Consider the following 21,248-nt stretch of genomic DNA (forward strand, 5'->3'; position numbering starts at 1 on the left):
TGATGGAGTTTGCATTCTCGTGGCTGCTTCCAAATTCTGTATGTGGGCAAAAACACTCTCAATATATCAATATTGGTTGTATGTAGGCACCAGACGAAAGCAGAGATCAAACAATTGCATCCTAAATAGAGTACAACGAAAATATCTCCATTTGTTTACAATTTAGAGATAGAACATTGCATTCTCAATGGACGAAGTTTTTTGCATCTTAAGTAGACTGTAACTCAAACCACAGAATATGCATACCAACTATATTAACATCTGTCACTAATTATAAAAAGAGGGTGGAGGTGGAGATATGCACTTCTTATTCTCTAAACAATAATAATAATCCACAACTCCTTCACAGGTGGGAGGGGGCAACATTTTTATACTGGACTATTGGGGTGGGGGTGACATTGTAAATCTTGCCATGGAAAATGGAATGGGGCAGGGACATCTAAACATGGCAAGAATTGTATCTCACATAAAATTGACTTACGAACAAATTTTGATGATATACATGGTTATTCAAAAGTTGCCATATATAGCATACAAAGCAGTTTTGTGGTTACACAGTATGTTCAATATGACCTCCGTTGTTGTGAATCCATATGTCACTGCGTTTGACCCACTCAGCTTGCACGCTCGCAGTGTCTTGGCCAAGATGTTAGAACATGCATCAAGAATGCAGCATTGCAAGTGGCTATGTATGTATGGCAACTTTTGAATCACTTTGTACATTGTTATTTACTATATATTCAAAAACAGCACTTTGATTATTATTAAAACAGGTAACGTTGCATCAACTTCTCATTTGCATTATCATTCCCATCATTTGTTGTTGACAAGATACAAAAATGTAAAATAATTATGTGTATAAAACAATCTATGTGCTCTTTGTAAATAATTATGTATTTTCCAGCACAAAGTGTAAGATAGTTTTTTGCAAGGAAGATGAGAATGTTATTCTTCTATGCTAAGTGTAAACAGATACGAGGGTGTTTTGAAAAGTTTTGCCTCCTATGCAATAACTCTGGCAACACTGCTCAGAGACACGTGAAATTGGTGTGAGAATAATTGCTGATTCACTGACTGTTGCAACATGTAGCGACTTTCATCTTCAACATCACGCATGTGTACAAAAATGAGTAAAATGGCATATAGACGTGCGGTTATTGAATTCCTCACAGCAGAGGGTTGTGCGCCCGTTGACATTCATGATCAGGTCCGCAGTGGACGACTCGTAACAGCCTCTGATGCACAGCATCAAGCGCACGAGGACGAATTGGTTTATGCAAATTCCCAATCAACGGCAGAGTCCACACAGCATTTTTGGAGCATGGAACCACTGCAAACTCCAATCGGTACTTGAAGACTTAGAAACACCGTGCACGATTACTTCGAGTTAGGCCTGGCAAGGATGCAACTTTTCAACATGACAATGTTCAATTACACAAGAGTCGCCAAACACAGGATGCATTGCAGCGTCTCAGCAAATTCCACGAGATTTTACCCCACCTGCCATACAACCCAGATCTCGCACCTTGTGACTTTTTTACTTTTTCTGAGGCTGAAAGAGCACCTGAAGGGACACCGTTACACAAGTGATGTGGAGATGCAAGCAGATGTGCGTTGCTGGTGCCGGGAGAAGATGGCTGATTTCTTCGCCGATGGGGTGCAACAACTTGTGCAACGTTGTCATTTGTGTGTGGACAATTATGGTGACTATGTGGAAAAGTAGACACACCCTGGTAGAGGACATTGCAAGCTTTAAGAAGACATATAGTTCATGTAAGTATCTTGCATGTTATTGACGTTATTGCATAGGAGGCAAAAATTTTCAAAACGTCCTTGTTTAAGTCTGTTTTTTTTGGCATCCCTGATGGCGCAGTAGTTGTGTTGACACCTTGTAATGAAGGGGGCCCGGGTTTGATACCTGGTGGAGGCTCATAGTGGTACGGATCCCACTTTAAACTGTAGGTCCAGTCCCGATTAGCCTTACTGTGCATAAAGTGGACTTAAAACACCAACTTAATCAATCAATCTAATGTTTTACTTCAGTGGGCATAAAGATGTAATGCTGATCATTAGGGTGTATCGAAAAAGGCCCCAAATTTTTTTTTTCAGGAATTCGAAAACATATAGTGTGCAAAAGTTGCGTAATGGTAGCAGAACATCTCACAATTTTTTTTAGCCAAATTGAAGAATTTATAGCTGCGCCTCCCGAGGGGTCTACTTAGTCTAGTTGGGCACAATGCCCAATGGAAGAAAGTGCAGCTCTTCGCTTGATGCAAACTGCAACTTTTATAACAAAATGTAACTATTTAGATTAGTTACAACAGAAAACAAATATAGCAATGAAACCAAAATATATTCATGTGCATGCAAATGTGTGCGCACATGTCTGGTCTAGTGTAGTATAATGCTGCAGGTTGCACCAACCCAGAACTCACCGCGTGGAGGTAGCTGCCAGCGAATTCCATGCCACCCTCCCTCCACCCACTTTTCCCTCCCCTATACTGTTATTTTAATTTAAGTTTTACTTCCTTCTTTGCTCAAAATAGTCAGATTTCTTCTATGTTGGTAATAGCTTTCTTGCATCAAGTTTAGATCTGATATAAGCATCTCTTTCTCTTTCACCACAAACAGATGCTGAAGCCCCAGTCACTATTTTAACCAGTTTCTCAACTTCTTAGGTGTGACATAGGAAGGATGCAATTGTTGTTTCTGCAATATTCTGGTCATCCACCATCTTCTCAGTGTCCTCGGAGTTCAAATGGGCAACTAAGGGAGGCTCTGTTACAAGGCACACATCCCAGTCTATCATGTTGGAGTCCTCTACCATAAAATTTTTTTCTGGCACTTTGAACTTACGTATTGACCCTTCACCGGATGTTTTCTTTGTCCAAGCATCTAAAATCCTTCTCACAGATGTTTCTCTGACTTCACGCTTATCATCTGTCAGCATACTGAGCAACAAATTCTCTGGATGAGCAAAAAATTATTTCCTGGTGATCACCTTATTCACTACAGTTTTCAAAGGTTCCTCAAGGTACCTTGAGAGCTTAATTGCCAGATACAAGTGCCTAGCACCATCTTTGCATGTCGGGTTTGATTTCACAGAGAACCAGACAGGGGCATAAACATACACAACGAACTTAGCAAGAATTTTCTGTTGGGTTTACTGTGGAAATGTAAAGGCGAAGCTGGCGACAGGCAGTAGTAAGCCATCTAGCATGAGATCTAGCATCCGGGCTTCTTGTTTCATAAACGTGTGTCGCACTTGCCACCGATTACAGCTTGACATATTTGCAGAAGGTACTGCTGGTTTGAGCTGAAATCTTGTATATCTAAGGCTGGCATTTTGGCAGGTATAGCCTCGAAGTTCGTAACTAGCCTGTCCTCACAATTATGGAGCATTTTTCCTACAGGGCCCGAAAATGTATGTGTTGTGTGTCTCATCAATTGTCTTCAGCACGTGTCGAAGTGGTGATTCATTGAAATGCAGGAGGCAAATTAACCACTGCAAAGGTCTTTGAATGTGGTTCTCGAGAAATTTTATGAGTCACCCTGAACTCCGACATTAATATTAGTTCCATCACAACCAACTGCCCTCAGATCTATCAAGTCTACATTATTATCTTTCAGCTTCTCAATTATCAAACTTCCAATGTTAATAACAGTGGATGATCCTGACACTGATGCATGGCCAAGGTATCAACTGTATGGTTCTTCAACTAACACATAGTGTTCCTCATTTGCAATTTAACTGTCTCTAACTAATAAACTGTCTCTCCTTTTCAGGTATTTTCTTAGATTTTTTACATCTGCACAAACTGAAATCTGAACATTTGCAACTAGCAATATCAAAAAGTTTTTGGGAATCTTCTTTAAATTTTTCTAGTTTTTTCTGGTTGCTTATTTTTTTCACATGTTTCAAAATAGCCCTGACACTTTTGTGATATTCGTCTATCATACTAGTAATCCTATAAAATCAATCTGTGGGAACTGAGGATCGCAACCACACTTCTCCCAACTTTTTTGCCACTTCTTCACAAATAGAATGAATCGCTGGTTCTTTGCTCCCCCCCCCCCCTTTCAATTCTAGACGAGTAAGTATATAGCATCTCATCACTGAATGAAGGTAACATCCTGGAACTGAAAGCACACAAGGAGTTCCGAATAGAGATTCATAACTCATACTTATGTTGCTTCTTGTACGAACAGATGATTTAGCGGTAGCCATGGTCACCACAAACACAGACATCCAAATCTGTTCTCAGCACAAACACTACTGAATTCTGAAACTTCGATGTCGAAACTACAATGGAGGGCTGAAATTAAGTGTATGTGAAAACTTTTAGCACAACCGCGTGACCCACTTTGGCAGCAACCCTTCGCCCATGCAGTAGCATGTGGTGACGACGGTCTCTGGCCTCTGCTCCACCTCCCCATTCCCAAAATTTTCTTTTCTCTCTGGTTTATTGTACTGTGTAGATAAACACAAAGCTATTTTCTTCACCGTTTCCCATGAATTTAATTACACAATACATTGTAAATCCACCAAGTACATTCTTAATGATATCATTGAAGAAGTAAAAGTTCAAGCCCGAAGAGGCTAGAAATATTTCAATTTGGCTAATATTTTTTGTGTGATGTATTGGTACAATAATGCAACTTTTGTGCACTATATGTTTTTGAATTTCGAAAAAAAAATATTTTGATACACCCTACTGATCATGCTTTTTATGGATTTTATGTGAAACATTCAGTTTTATACGTATTACTAGTTTAAATTTGTCATATCTAAAAATACATCTTTTCTTTTTTCTTTAGGGAGGGGAACTCAGAACCCAAACTACATTGTGATGGCTGCAGCAATGGTGTGCATTGTTGCCTTGCTTTTACCCACTGACGGTGACAATAATTCAAGGTTTCCATCATACTTGCATCTTAGTTTGCACCAAAAATTAATATTTGCATATACGCTAGGTGAGATTATTTTAATTCATATTTTCACAACAGGGCTAAGTTTGATATATTTTGTTAAATTCTACATAGAAAAGAATTTAAAGACATACAGGGTGTTCATAAAGTACCAGTACAATTTCCCTGGCAGGTGGATAGGCGGTGATGGACCTATACCCTGGCCACCGTGGTCTCCTGATATCACACCCTTCGATTTCTTCTTCTGGGGGTAGTCAAGGATTGTGTTGCTACTCTTTGAAGAAGAATAACGGAGAGTATCCTAACTGTTACTGGTGATATGCTGGGGCAGATTACCGCCTTGATATTCTGGGAGCAACTAGAGATGAATGGCATATAAACATGGTGAGTTGTAGCAAATTTTGCAACAAGAACAGCATTGTTCTATTGCATGTAGTTTCGGAGCTATGTTTTTTGTAATGGTACCGGGACTTTATGAACACCCTGTATGTATTGAAGTTAAAATCCTGAATGTGTGACAAACTAAATCTAGTACAAAATAATGACTATATACAGACCTTCATGCCAGTTCGTTACATACTGGAAATAAGTTCCACTTCCTTCTTGGCACAAAGATGTTGCCACGTTTAAAGTATAAGAAATGAAAAACAGCAAGACGCACACCAAGAGATACTTTTTTTTTTTGTTTGTTTCTATGTTGAAGGGATGTGAGGTGCACGTAAAAGCACACACAATGATTAGGCTTTTTTTTTTTCAATGCGTAAATTGTTTCGTTTTACGTATTAAATGGGCTGAATGCAGAGGTAGCAATCATATCTTGGAAATTTAAACAAACATGAATAGACAATAGAACGAGACCCTTATCCAGTTTTGGGTCGGAAAATGACAACATTTGAAACAAACGAACAGTCGGTTACTGACAAATGCCGCCGCATGGCTTACAGCTTCGCACTCATTGTTTACTTTCAATTCTCAGGAGTATTCGAATATTCTTTCCGCAAATTAACAATGTTTTTCCTTTGATTCCGTCACATCACGATATTTCGATATTTAGAAAGGAATATATGTTTATGGTAAATGCACAATCTCATAGATTAATTAAATGATACATGGCCTATTAGCAATGCTATTTATAATGAAACTGCGTGGCTTAATGTGAGTTAACCAAAGAATCAAGGCATTTTCGGATCACGACTGCTATTCAGAAGAAAAAAAACCTCGGTGCAAGAATTAAAAAGAAAGGACAGTGTAGTTATTAAGCATGTCCATAGGCGCCGACTCCATGGGGCTTGGGGGGGGGGTTTGAGCCCCCCCAATGTTAACGATGTGGGGGCAGAGCCCCCCAAATAATTTTGCTTAAGAGGATCTAATGTATTATTTTGCTTCTCTTGTAAAGTTTACTCTGAATTGTGCCAAATGAACTTAACTTTAAATACACATATGAAATGTTCTAGACCATCAACTTAAGGGGCTGAGACCGCTAAACCATCAACTTTGGGGGGGCTATGACCATAGACAGCAAAACACATGACTTATTACTATATACAAAGTATATAATTATGAGTATTGTTAACATTTTTACTAAAAAGAGTTTCGAAAGAAGATGTGCATGAACTAGGAGAGTGGATGGGACGTTCGGGCTACAAATGGCTCTCACATGACATTCAGAACGAGATAATTGATATATTAGGGAGATCTGTTTTGCGCTCCGTGGTAGCAGATATTAAAAGTCAGGAATTTTTGCTCTTATGGTTGACGAATCTTGTGGCATATCCATCCGTGAACAATTGACATTCTGCATTCGAACTGTAAATAAAAATTTTAATATATTTGAGGAATTCATGGGCTTTTACTTGATTCCGAACACTTCCAAAACTTAAAAAAGGGAGGGAGTGAGTCATTCATTAGTTGTTTTCAGTGATCAGAGCCCCCCCCCCCAACAATTTTGACAAGTTGGCGCCCCTGAGCATGTCGTCCTGTAATCGAGTAGAGGCTTTGATTCTCCTTGGAGTCGTATTGACAATGGTTCAGATTGCATTTTAGTCTAGTCACGATTAGTTTATCTGAGAATAAAGTGAACTTTAAACAAACTTGTTCATTCAAATCGAGAACACGGAACAAATGTTTTTTTTTCCCCACACGTTCCTTCATCTAATGAATTAAAAGTAGCAATTACAATTTTACATATTTTAAAATCAACCAACACTGAATTTCCACCTTAGTGCTTGATTTTGTTGGGATATTCTGTTCTGACTGAATGCTAAGGGGTGTTGTCTTCACAGTGACCGAAGCAGGTGGTAATTTGGATGTAAATTCTCTTGAAAATACTTTTCATATGTTTCCGCATTTACTTCGCCATGCTTTATTTATGCTTGTTCTCGTAGCATTCTGGAGAAATACAAGCTGTTGTTCCCCTTGCTCACTTCATGCACTCCACCCTCACACACAACAATAAATAATAATTAATGAAAATAAAAAACAACAACATAACAAGAAAACAACAATGCAACACGGACAAATCAAGAAACTAACAAAAACACAAACTCAAAACAACACCGCGATAACAAACACAAGCCGAAAGATTTCAGAGCACACTTTTCACCCACAGAACGTCAATGCATTAAAATCGAAATCTACAGAACGGAAAAGGCATTGCAAGCGGTTGCAACACCGCATGCTGTGTTGAGACCTCTACCGTCCAGCAGGCGACAGAGAATCAGAGCTTTCACTCAGCAAGGGTGTAAGAGGGCCTGCGGGGAGAAAATCTGAGAGATCTGACATCGATGCCTTCTGCCCCCACCTCACCCCACACTACCCCTGCGCTCGCCAACGAACTGATGTGAAGCGCTTCCAGTATGTATTGAAGTGGGCTGAACAGGACCTTAGGTCTGTCACTTACTATGCCACTAATTTTCACAGTGCTAATAGCAATTGTCAGTATTAAATCTGTTGCAAAATTATATGGCGGTGTATGAACATCAAAGTGACAAGTGACACATGTACCACGTCAGTTGAGGATTTCACTAATGAAGGGTAGGCTGCTACTGGTGTGTGAAATGTTGCTGTTGATTGGTGTTCTCAAGTGACATGTTTCTTGTCACTTTGTGTAAAATTTCCCTCAGGTAGTTTTCCGAATATTAGCCTCAATTTTCAGCATGAAATTTAAAATTACATACTACTCTAAATAATTGTATATCTCGGAAACTAATGATATGAGTGTCAAGAATGATCGTTAATTTTGTTCAATGTACAGGGTACAACAATGAATTGGATGATTTTAAATACCCCACACCTAAGACAAAATAATGCAAAATACATAACAAAACATAATTAAGACAAAATTAACTACTTTATTCATTGAAGAAATCCCAAAAGAAAATACATTTTGATTTATTTTAAAATAACATTACTATGATAACCTCCATTTCGTTTCACACACACTATTAGTCTTTGGGTAGGAATCCAGTGATCTGGCAGGCCAAGGAATATCCCCATTGTTCTTTGTGTAATGTGCTTTTATAGCGAATGTGTGCTGTCTCATTCTACAATTCCATCATAACTGAACGGTAAAGTAGGAGCTGCAAGATGGTGGTAGTTATGTTGTACCTCTGACACAACTATTAGCTGGATCCAGTGTTCCAAAATTGCCCAATTCATGGCTGCACCCTGTATATTCAGGTTATGAAATGTCATATAAATGAAAGACGCATATGTGTTAGAAATTAGATAAAGTTTGAGATAATGGAAGATGAGAATAACTTTTGAGAAATGAGAGTTGTTTAATAACTTTTGTTTCACAAGAAAAATATAATAAAGATAAGCTGTTACTTTACAGTAAGAAAAGGTAAAGTTCCCTGTGCATATAGCACAGTGCTGGGGCACATTTAGGGGATGAGAGGGTACGGCCCCACAGATTCTCGATTTTGGCCATTTTGGAGGTGATGTAATCAGCACCATGCTCTGGATGCCTTAACCCCCACTCCCCAGGTACCCATTGGTTTGAGGCTGGGTGTGCCCCAGAGCTGCTTTGTCCAGGGACAAGGCCGGAGAATTCCAACCTTAGATCATCCACCTCTAGAATCGAACCCAGGTCAGACACCCTACTGACTGGACCCCTTCCAGAAGTGCATACAGTATTTTTACAGGGGTGGGACGGTACTTCGCAGGAACAGCTCGATACTCTTACCTGCAGTATGTCGCATCGTGGTATGGTATGAATTTCTGTCAGGGGACACAATATTCTCTATTAATATTTCTGTGGAGCTCGACATCTGCTTTTTCTTCTCAATTTTACAATTGCTTTCCACCACGATTGTTGCTTTCTTGTTTTTTCTTTTTGTTTTCAGTTGCATCTGACATATGTAAACCAAATTGTTGCATATTAGATAGCTGTATGTGTCTGCGACATGAGTGTAGATTAACAAGAAACACCTCATTCTTTAGGATAATTCACAGTGGGCAATTCAGATTACTGTTGCAATTTCCCAAGCACAAAAAAGTAACTCAAATATTAAATAATTTGAAAATCTTGATGTTACTATCAGGGTGGATTGATTTAAATCACCATAAATAAATAATTTATAGAATAATGTATACTATTGGTGAAAGTACATTACTCTCGTAATCATTTAATGGTGATTATTAGGTTCTAAGATAGGAAAATAAATGAAATAAAATATATGTACAGTTGGGAGCTCAGAAGACTGCAAGGCTGAGGAATGCGAAACTTTTGTCGCCGTGCGCAGCCAGCTCGTCTTCCTTTCAAGGTGGCAGCGGCATAAATGAAAAAGGCATGGTACGAAAACGCATTGCAAATGAATGGAACATATTACATAGTAGCAAGTGAAAGCAATACTAATAATGGAGGAATTTTACTTTGATGATTAAAGTATTTGTACAATAACATGCTTTCCACTCACCTTTCATCAGTCATCGTCACTATCTGATAAGGTTTGTGCCAATTCCGATCCCGAAGATGAATCGCTGTCACTGATGTTGTTGTCTTCATCACTGTCAATACCACCTAGTGAAATAATGATTCTATCCAGTGTCCTCCATCAGACCATCTTTCTGCCAGTAGTCCTGTTCGACAGTGATGACATGCCTGTCATATCCTTCCCAGTCAGCTGGCATCACAGATTCCACCGCATTCTTTGTCACTTCCTCCAACCTTGACAACGTCAAATCTCCTGTTATATTTTTCTCCCTCACAAGTCGTTTTATTTTAGCCCACGCTAGTTCAATGGCATTCAATTCGCACATGTAAGGAGGCAACCGAAGCACTGCATGGCCATTCGTCTTCAAAAGTTCGTCCACACGAAAAATCTTATCTGGCGGCCTGTACTTTTCGATCAATTGGAATAATTCAAATTTTTTCATGCTTTCTGAAAATGGCACTTCGTTTAGTCTTAACCAGTCTATCATCTCCTGCTTCACAGAATATTTAGTCGGAGGCTTATTCACCTGTATGTTGTGGTAGGGAGCGTTATCCAATACACAAACACTTGCCCTCGGGAGGGCTGGCAGAAGTTTTTCCCTCACCCATTTCTCGAAGTTAACGGAATTCATCTGTCCATGATAGTCTCCGGTTGCCTTTCCTGCCCTAAATATCAAGTTTGCTACATTTATGAAGCCGTGCCTTGAACCAGCATGAACTAAAATTATCCTATTGGAGGAACTGGTGTTGGTTGACACTCCTTGTACTGAGTCACTTTGCCAGCATTTCCCAAAGGTGAGATTATTGTCGACCCATGACTCGTCGATATATACTATCACACGATTCTCCGATCTCAATTTTTTAATTGCCCTTAGATATTTGGCACGCCAATGAACAATATTTGGACGTTCTATGATAATTTTTCTGTTGCTTCTGCATTTTTTCCAACTGAAACCCATATCATGAAGCAGACGACGTAAACTATGCACTTTCCACGGAAAATTATTTTTTTCACGAATGGCTTTCACGGTGCCGTTGGTATTGTATTTTTCACAAGGTAAAATTCTTGTATTACGTCTCTGATGACCCTTCGATCGAATTCGTCGCAATGGAATCTGTATTGCTCGGCTCGTCGTCGTTTCTTACCCGGTGTAGACAGTGACGTCTCGCCCGCTTCATGGGACTCTTTCCTTATTTTTGATACACTCCGCACAGATACGCCCGTGTAATTACACACACGCAAATTTGATTGCTGTAGCAAGTACTTTAATTTTCCTTCTTTGGCCTCTTCATCACACTGCTGTATCACGTTTCTTATTATCTCCCTAGCTTCACTGTGAATTGTCTGTCCCATTCTTCGCGAAGAAGACATACTCGCACTGCAACAATGGAACAAGAGCACTGGAGTTAGCAAGACGCACACACACACAGATCCAAAATAGTATATAATATAGTTGAGAAAGTAGCGCAGTCTTCCCTCCCGAAGCTGAAAAAAGAAGGTCGTGGGAGGTTCCAACCCTGACGTCAATCACGGGACAGGGGTGACGCTGTCACTGACCTTTCCGCTTGTTATAGGATCTGCATTTGTGCGAGGGAACTTGAAAGTGCCTTGTGTTTCCTTTTCTTTGGCTTGTGTGATAGTGGGGATTTTCTTGTTTTTGCAACAACAGTAACACTTCAGTAAGATGCCGCGCAATTGTGCTGTTGCTTTGTGCCAGAACAACGCAAGAAATACAGTAGGTGTAAGCTATTTGCTCCCAAAGCATGGCCGTATTTAGGGGGGGTTAGGGTTCAAGCCCCTCCCCCTACCGAAACTTCTGGCATGTTGGATTAATACGAGTTCAGAAACTAAAATTTGTAACATATTTTTTTAAAAAAATATTCGCAGTTGCACAAAATACAACAGACACACAATTCTGAAATGATGGAGTTGAAATTTTCAAACATTTTGAATTCTGAAATTTGAGCGAAACGGGTTTCATTCTCAGAATCACAGCCCACCCATGACCCCTTCATTTTCACTTCTGCTGTCCTCTTTCCAGTGCTGTTCCTGGATCAGACTGAAAATTCCCTTGCGATTATCCCAAAATTCCAGTTACAACTTTTAATTCCCTGTTCGATAAGGGTTTAAATGCCCCTTCATAAGTGTTCAAACCTAGAATATCCTGCTTCATAGCATGTTACATTCACTATCCTTCACCCAGAAGTCGATATATGGTAGTACATACTGTACATTTAACCTATATGCGGTCCTATAAAGCACATACTTGTATAGGGCATAGTGGTTGTAGTATATCATGCTGTTTGGAACGCATAGGAACAATATGAGCGTCGGAAAGTGGGATCGAACTAGTCTATAGAATAGACATCGTTTATTGCAAGTTACAAAATAGCACAACGTTTGTTAGTTTTATTAATAAAGTCCAGTTAGTTAGTATTCGAACAGAATAACCGAAGAAAAACAGCGATAGGTATAAAAATTGAGGTTCAATGCAGGTACCAGGTTATGTTTTACCATTTAAACCAAAGAATTACTGCTTTCCACAGTTTTAAAAATCCCAAAAATTAAGTTTCATGTGAATGGTCAAACAACATAATTTTTATGACTATAGATTATGCGACGCCCATGGGAAAAATTAAGAGTGAACCCCCTCCCCAACATTTTTCCTGCCTATGGCCCCTGTCCCAAAGGATCCGATTATGTGCAAGATGTGGGTTTCAAAGTGTAAGAGATTAGATCCTGTTAATATCAAAACAGCCACAGTGTGCTCATTGCATTTTCTGGATGCCGATTACGAACTAAACTTAAGAGCAGAACTGCTGAGCAATGCCTGTAGAACGCAGCTTAATAAAAATGCTGAACCAAGTTTAAATTTACCTGGTTGTGTGGTGAATTGTAGTGTGCAACAGCCAAATTACATAATTGATCGAAGTGGACGTGCCAATAAACGTCAAGATTCGAAAGCGAGCAGTGGAAAACTTGAAGAGTTATCTTCTTGCAAAAGAATTTGCACGGCACACAATAATTCAGAGACTTTGAGTACTGGAAATATATTCAATATACCCAATCTCCAAGAATAATAGTGAGTTGAAACTGTGAAAAAGAAATTAAAATGTGCTGAAGAACAAGTAAAGAAACTATGTAATCGTTTATTACATAAAGTGAAGAATGTTAGCAATAAACGTTTGAGGCAACAATTAGTAGAACTTCACAAATTAAAGCAATCTGCTTCCAACGTGACTAACAAAGTAAGGGTGTGTGCTTTTTGTGTATTTCCTAGCATCTTGTTAATGCTTCTTCGCGAGAGCACCTGACACGGTCGTCCCTCGGGAAAGATGTGAGCAACCGGAGAGTCCCGATTCCATTATCAGATTCTCACCCTTTCCTACAGGAATTTCTGTATGTCTGGCAACACTGAAAAATTGAACACCAAGTCGAAGCTTCCCTCCACACACTTCTTCCCCGTTCACCCCCGAACCTCACCCCGCACTCGCAGTCTTCTCAGCTCTCAACTGTACTGATGGTGTGAAGCTCATACGAAAGGAAATTGAATAATTTTATGGACAAGAATTTTGTGTAGAAAAATATACAAAATACTAATCATGTTAAATCATAAATAGTGTCAATATCATTAAACTGTAAACAAACATGGCAGCTGATATTTTTCAAACTATCATTAAAAAATCTCCAAAATTCAGCCACAAAGACTATAAAAATATTTAAGTTAATATTTTAAGTTACAATTATAGAGTACATCCAGAATGTTTTAGTTTCACTCGAAGAAAAGTTACTGAAATTATTATTAGTTTATTTAACAAACTCAACAAACATTTCCATAGTAGGTACAGTATTAGAAAAATACATGTTTACGTACATTTTTTTATTTGCTTTAAGCAAACTGTTTAAATATTTTACAGGGCCATTTCCTAGAAAAAGCCTTTCTATAAAATCATATATCTATGTGTATGGTGCCAAAAACCATGCAAGCATTTTTAAGCATGATTTTAAAAAAATCTATTTAAATAAAAAAAATCAACAAAAATGATTTTTTAAAATAAAAATCATGATTTTTATCCTCTCAGGTTACTACTAATAGTTAAAAAGAATCCCATAAGTAGTACCAGTAAAAAAACTGAACAAGGTAACAATGATTTTGCAGTGGTCACATCATATGTCTACTTTCAACAACCAATCATCGCGGATGTGGCTGTTTGTAAATAGTAGTTTATCTACATGTCACTTGTTATAACTCTATCAGATATTTCTTTTATGAAAGGTCGGTCCCCTATCTCTTCATTATAACTATGTGTATATTCTAAGCATAATTCTTGTTTGCTTGCAGGTCTTGTAACAATGGTTGTATTTCGGCCGTGAAACAAAAAAATACAAAAACAAAATAAATGGAGAAAGAATAAGGTAAGTTCTAAAATTTAGTTGTTTTTGTTTGTTTGTTAAATTTGTTGAACTATTTCTCTCGAAATATCGACCACGTGAGTTCTGTAGCTTTCAAGAGCTAACATCATTCTCATCTTCAGGATACTTCACTTCATCCCTGATGGCATAGTGGTAACGTTAGTCACCTTGTAATCAAGGGGTTCCGGGTTTGATACCCGGTGGAGGCACATGTGGTTCGGATTCCACTTTAAACTGTATGTCCAGTCCAGATTAGCCTTTCTGTGCATAAAGTGGACTAAAAACAACAAATCAAATATGAGAGTGACGCTAACTCTCAAAACCTTGAAAACCTTTCCACAACTCACCTGGTTCATATGCCAAGTGAATCTGTTCATTTGGATCTCAAATATGACATGGAAAGAATTTGTGAAGGGAGAAATATCTTATCTACATGAAGATGACCTAGTATTTACTATTTTTGCCCCTTTGACTAGTTTCTGCAGGCCTCTCCGATGACATATGGGTAACATCATTGCCTTGTAATCAAGGGGTCCCAGGTTCGATACTTGTTGGAGGCACATTGCCCAGTGGTTCGGATTCCACTTTAAACCGTACATCCAGTCCGATTAACCTTTCTGTGCATAAAGTGGACTAAAAACTACAATTGAAACAAGCACCCCCTGTATGTTGCACACAGATGAGAAATTTTATATCTGTTCCTTGCAGTGTGCACAGACTTGCAGGGCCTCCTGATAGTGTAGTGCTAACATTGTCGCCTAGTAATCAAAGGGTTCCAGTTTTGATAGCTAGTGGAGGCTCATTGTGATTCAGAGGGGCATGGGTGCAGTTTTGTAACAAGCATTTCAAACATTTTGTTGTTTCAAGAACAGAGAATGGCTTGATGATGATTTAAAATTTAAATGGAAAATATTTCACATGATGTAGGGAAGCTGGTCCAATTGGGTGATTGAAGAACTTTGACTTAGCTCTGAAGCAACCTTTAACTACTGCTCTGCATGATAGACTTACCTATGTCATTCTCAAAAAGGAGGTAGAAACTAGATGATGATTTCACACAAAAAAAAGTTTTAAATTTGTAAAAATAATGAAGTAATCTGTCCTTAAGAAACCTAATCAAATACTAACCTTGGCCAAGATCATTTGCCCCTAGTTAATGAGAAAATTAAAATTTGTAAAATTGGCTTGTCCACGGAGTGGTGGAGGAGGATCAGAATTAAATTAAATCAAACATGCTTTTCATAAATTGTTTACATGTGATCCATAAAATTGCAGTGTAGTTATTAGGGGCCTACTAGGATGGCAACTTTACATTTTTTTTTAACGGAAATAAGAATAACAAGTTTACTTATCAATAAGTTAAATTATTCATTTGGTAAACAAGATATATCAGAAAACAAAAACAACAAAAGAAATCAAATCGACAAACACTCACTTTAAAAAGATAGCTGAGCCTAAAATTACAAATAGTTTTATTAATTTGGACTCGACAAATGATAAAAACATGAAATTTTCCCCTCAGTGGACAAGGGACAAAATGTTTTATTTTGTTGCAATACTTCAAGGAAATTCAGGTTAGGTAAACGGAAATTTTGAGATGAGCACTGTACATAATGTTTATAACTCAAATCGTATTAATGAATGGTTTGCAAAATTCCTCACCTCTAGAAGTGTTCACGGAGTGGAAATATAATCTCAAAAAAGGTGGAATCTTTGAACTTAATCCCACAAATCTCATACAAAAGGCAATACAAGCCACTCAAACTGTCTCTTGAAATCACAATGGCATCCATTCCCTCCAATTTCCTAATGTGGAGTGAAGAGTGATGCAATCTATGGATTTTATAGGAACTTTTTACCAGTGTTCACGGAGTGGAAAATTATTCCTGGCACATTATATTTTTACATTCTACTCTAATAAGACCTGTTTAAAGTTATTTTTTATGTTCTTAGGGGGTTCTAAGGTGATTATGAAATTATTCACAATATACACTGTTCACAAAAAATTTAGAATATTGTTACATTAGGACAAGTTTGGAATATTATTATATACTGCTGGACAAAAAACACCGGACACTTGCATTTTTTGTGATAACGCATACATTCTGATTCGAAGGCTAACTAAATTATTGGAACTATATTCAACAGAAAACAAACTTTGAGGATGTTCTACATACAGGGAGGTTATTTCAGTCGTTCACCGCCAGCGTGACGGCCGTTCCGCGGACTCTTCATGCAACAGGTCCCGGCAAATTGCGTTCAGGAAGTCCGTAACAGAAACCGCTTGTTTTGTAATGTTTCCACTTTTCACAATTACAGTTACAATTACAATTGAAATAAGCACGTACCTTGTCGCACGGATGCAGGAAAAGGTGTCCTCCCAAATACAAATATTTCCGGCACCTTATTTCTGACATCTAATCTTAGATTAGACATCGCTACTTTATCCTCAGTTGACAGAAAGGGAAGACAGCATCCCGGCGCATAAAGCAAACCGAAAGCGTAAAATGATATTTAAAAGTAATAATAATGATGATCACTAACCTCCTGTGTTATAAGAGATGTTGAAAATGACTTCCTTCAACAGCAATACAACACGTTTCTTAGGTTCAAGAGATCCTGTCTATCGTAATCCCTGACCACTTTTCTGCAAAATTCGTTTTCACGTAATTATGGTACATAAAAACTCTATGTTCAAGACTATATTTGTTTAACGACATAAGTAATGAATGAATAACAATTAACACACAATAAAGCACTGGCCACGAGTAAGCACATTACAATAACACAGTATAAGCAACACGCGTACTGATAAATGAACAGAAGTGAACATGAATGTACACTGACGTCTGGTAGCCGACAGTGTTGCTAACCATTTTTCGGCAATGTCCCTACAGACGTAGTCAAAATGTCCCTACAACTGACCAAATGTCCCTACGCCAAGTAAAGTGACTAAAAAAAAAACACCTCATGAGCATGCAAACAGAAGATAAAATATACACATTTACTTACCAAATCTTTCTGCTCGGTGCTTCCACAATTAATGAAGGAGCGAATTTACAATACAGGACCTCTCCCCGATTTTTTGTAATATTTCGCATACTCACTAATTGAGGCCTCCTAATCACGAATTTGAAGTTAAAATTTGGGGGGTCACGTGTAGAAATTGCAAAATAAGTGACATTGAGTGGTCCGCGATCGGCACGATTGCTTATTATTTACCGGAAGATTTTGTGTTTCCAATACTTAAAAAACGAAATATACATTCCTGATATTACTACGACCCCAAATTTTAACTATGTTTGCCTATCCTAACCTAACCTAACCGTACCTGAATGGTTCGTGGGGCTATCCGTCAATGGTTTGTTGGGCTACCCGTGCATGTTTTTTTCGAGCCCAAATTTTAACTATGTTTGCCTAACCTAACTTAACCTAAACTTACCGAGAATGGTCAGTGGGGCTATTCCTGAATGGTTTTGCGGTAATTGTGATTACGAACCGATAAAAAATATTATTTTCGTAGCACGTTCATCATCGAAGACGCCATTTTCGTATCCTGCAATTTTATGATTGATGTACTGTTGCCAAATTTACCTGTAATCAAATCAGTTCTTCTACATCGTGATTGTCGCTGTCACATGTAAGCACATGGGCAATATACTGAAATCCATAAGTTTATTAATTAGCCCACAGCCATCCTCCTGCACACTCCACCTAACAATCTGTACAACATTAACAACTTTTTTACTGTTCTCTTCCGCCATTCTTACACGATCCATGCTCTCCAAGTATGAAATCAACAGTGTGGCAACGCTGTAGACAGCGTAACTAATTTTAATTTGTTCATATCAACAAATATGGCTACCATACTTGTATACGGAGAATCATTGCGAGAATTGAAAAGCTTATTTTACAACTTCTACACGTTAATGAACATTTTTTCCCCCTCACCCCAACATGTTAACTTGAGATAAATAATCACGAATAATTATTTCGTGAGTATAAGACGTAGCATAGAAATTACAGAAGGGTCCGGTATTGTAAATTCTTGCCTTAATGAATAATAGGGGTGTGCTGGACAGAATTTTTTGGGTCGGGACGGGATCGGGACGGTAATTTTTTTAAATCCCGACATTCGGGACTGAAAAATTTGCAATTTCCCGACCAAGTCGGAAAATTTTCTGGACGGGAAATGTTCGAAATTTCCCGAAGCACTGGAAATCTCGAATTTTACAAGTCATTTTCACTTTAAGTGATTGTTTTTGCATTTCTAGAATAAAAACTTACAACTTTCGATAAGTTCCAGAAACTTTCAAGGCAGAAAACGTCGAGAATTAACGACTTTTTAAAGTAAAGAATCCAGCACACCCCTAATGAATAACGTTGAGTCGTTTACTGTTGATTATGTTATTTGAAGTCATACATGCTGCTGCTGTGAAGAGATAGATGTTGGTTGGTGATGCTGTATTTCCTGCATTCTTTAACAATTTTGGTCCCATTTTTGGCACTATTTTCGCGAGAGTGGAAATGTTTTCAAAAAGGAACTTGCCTTGAAAGTTTTTGGTAACCGATAACATGTTCCAAAATTCTGATGGAGATCTGTTAGTTAGTTCTTTTTCCTCCTCCTCGCTAAAGTATCCAGATAAACTAATTCATAAAATGTAATTTACCAAGATTGAAAAAAGTACCTACGTTTTCCCTCATTTGGCAAAATCTGTCCCTACGTTCCTACGCGGGCGAAATTTAGTGAAAAGTCCCTATGCGTAGGGACATGTCCCTACGGTTGGCATCACTGCCGACACGTGCAGTATGAAGCGCCCTCTCGCGGCTGACAACTCACCCAACCCCCGATAAGCTGCAGGCGCTGTCGCGACAACTGAGAATAAAGTAGCGATGACTAATCTAAGATTAGATGTCAGAAATAAGGTGCCAGAAATATTTGTATTTGGGAGGGCACCTTTTCCAGCATCCTTGCGACAAGGTACGTGCTTATTTCAATTGTAATTGTAACTGTAATTGTGAAAAGTGGAAACATTACAAAACAAGCGGTTTCTGTTACGGACTTCCTGAACGCAATTTGCCGGGACCTGTTGCATGAAGAGTCCGCGGAACGGCCGTCACTCTGGCGGTGAACGACTGAAATAACCTCCCTGTACATTAATAAGTTAAATTAGAACAAAAACGAAAGTTACAGAAAACTACCAAACTGAGAGCGTAATTCATAAGTAATTGCAATTCAGATGTCAAATATTAAAGTGTCCGGTTTTCTTTGTCCAGCAGTATATTAGGCAATAGGTGATAGGCACTGTGGCATATGTCGCGAAAACAGGAGAATGTCCACCAGACAGATGTTCGTATTTACTATGTACGAATTACTCACAAGATTAACAATATAAATTACAATTTTACTTACGTTTTTTGCGAGTATAATACGTTTTCTTCAATTACGACGTTTCGAGAGATAACTTCTCTCTTCTTCAGGTTTCGGTGTTTTATAAGCAATTCATAAAGGCATAGCTTCGTCAAGATATTTCTTCCATAGTCATCAGCATTAAGGGTTAGGTGAAATGCGAGCGGGAAAAAGTATAGGAAGATTGATTACGCACTGAAAATTTACGTGCTTTAAAGCCATGGTTTATGACTATGGAAGAAATATCTTGACGAAGCTATGACTTTATGAATTGCTTATAAAACACCGAAACCTGAAGAAGAGAGAAGTTATCTCTCGAAACGTCGTAATTGAAGAAAACGTATTATACTCGCAAAAAACGTAAGTAAAATTGTAATTTATATTGTCACCAGACAGATACCATGAGTCGTTGCATTCCAAGGATGTGTCTATCACCTATTGTCTAACATAACAATATTCCAAACTTTTATGAGGAGTGTATTAAATCTTAACTTCTATGAAGGAAAGGATGTTAAAATAGTCTATATACTTAAATTTCGAATGTGGACAGTCCACGGAGGGGAAAATTTTCATACTGTGTATAAAATTCTGAATAGAGGAAAAATTATATCTCTGGAAGAAATAAACCTGATGAATATTGTAACTAGTAACTAAATAGTTATAGATAGCTTCATGGAATTATATAAGAGTGTCTGCAGTACCTACTGTAAATATGCCACTATATATTTCAAGTCATATGCAGCTGGCTGTATATGAAAACAAGTAGTTGTCATGACTTATGACCCAACCCATATATATACACACACACATATGCATGTGTATGAACTTCATGAAGATATTTCAATGATTTCAACAAAAAGCAACATGAGCAGTGAAGTGGGGAAAACTTTAATCCCTACAAGTACAATAGCTAAAAGGAAAAAGCCACTTGTGATCTACATGCAAACTTTCTAAGGAAATATATATATTTTTAGGGATGGGCTGATAAGAAATTTTGGCCGATACCGATAAAGTACCAATATAAAATTTACTGATACTGAGAGAGTACCAATATAAAATTTACTGAGACTGATAAATTACCGATATAAAATTCCAAATGGTCCTTGAAGAACCTGAACGGATCATTCACCTCCTTAATAAATGTCCGTTTCAAGTTGACTGCAGTACAAAAGAAGTTGCATTTACTTTCTTAAAAAGTAGGGCATGGAGATTTCCCACAAAAATTATAACAAAATGGCAGAATATTGCACTAAACTATAAGATATTTATAGATATATCAGATCAGTAAAATAATCGGTAATTTTACCAATAAACTGATATGCATATATCGGTCAGTACCAATAGAGTACCGATTAATCTGTCCTATCCCTAATTTTTTAAAAAGAAATTCATGTAAATTCTCTCCAAGTCAGAAAATTTTGGGAGTAAATGAATGCGGGTATCAGTGCTCCCCGTCTGTCATGGAAAATTCATTATGTATTCTGGTCCTAGAAATTCAAATGTTTTAAAGCCAGCCCTTGTGGCAGAGTGGTTAGCACATTGCGCAACGACGCCAGGGG

At 38.1% G+C, this 21,248-nt stretch overlaps 1 protein-coding gene across 4 annotated transcripts in view; it reads left to right on the forward strand.

Annotated features, from left to right (window-relative positions):
- The window catches only part of LOC145981822 (motile sperm domain-containing protein 1-like), a 33,926-nt gene that overhangs the window by 10,436 nt on the left and 2,242 nt on the right, over positions 1-21,248 (forward strand). For all 4 annotated transcript variants that reach the window (XM_083115258.1, XM_083115256.1, XM_083115259.1 and 1 more), the window contains exons 5-6: positions 4,819-4,974; positions 14,209-14,282. In XM_083115258.1, coding sequence (XP_082971384.1) covers positions 4,819-4,974; positions 14,209-14,240 — 188 coding nt within the window. In that variant the 3' untranslated portion in view covers positions 14,241-14,282. The remainder of the gene's footprint in view (positions 1-4,818; positions 4,975-14,208; positions 14,283-21,248) is intronic.

This window comes from Lepisma saccharinum, chromosome 30, assembly GCF_977018435.1.
Source record: "Lepisma saccharinum chromosome 30, izLepSacc3.1, whole genome shotgun sequence".
Taxonomy (NCBI): domain Eukaryota; kingdom Metazoa; phylum Arthropoda; class Insecta; order Zygentoma; family Lepismatidae; genus Lepisma; species Lepisma saccharinum.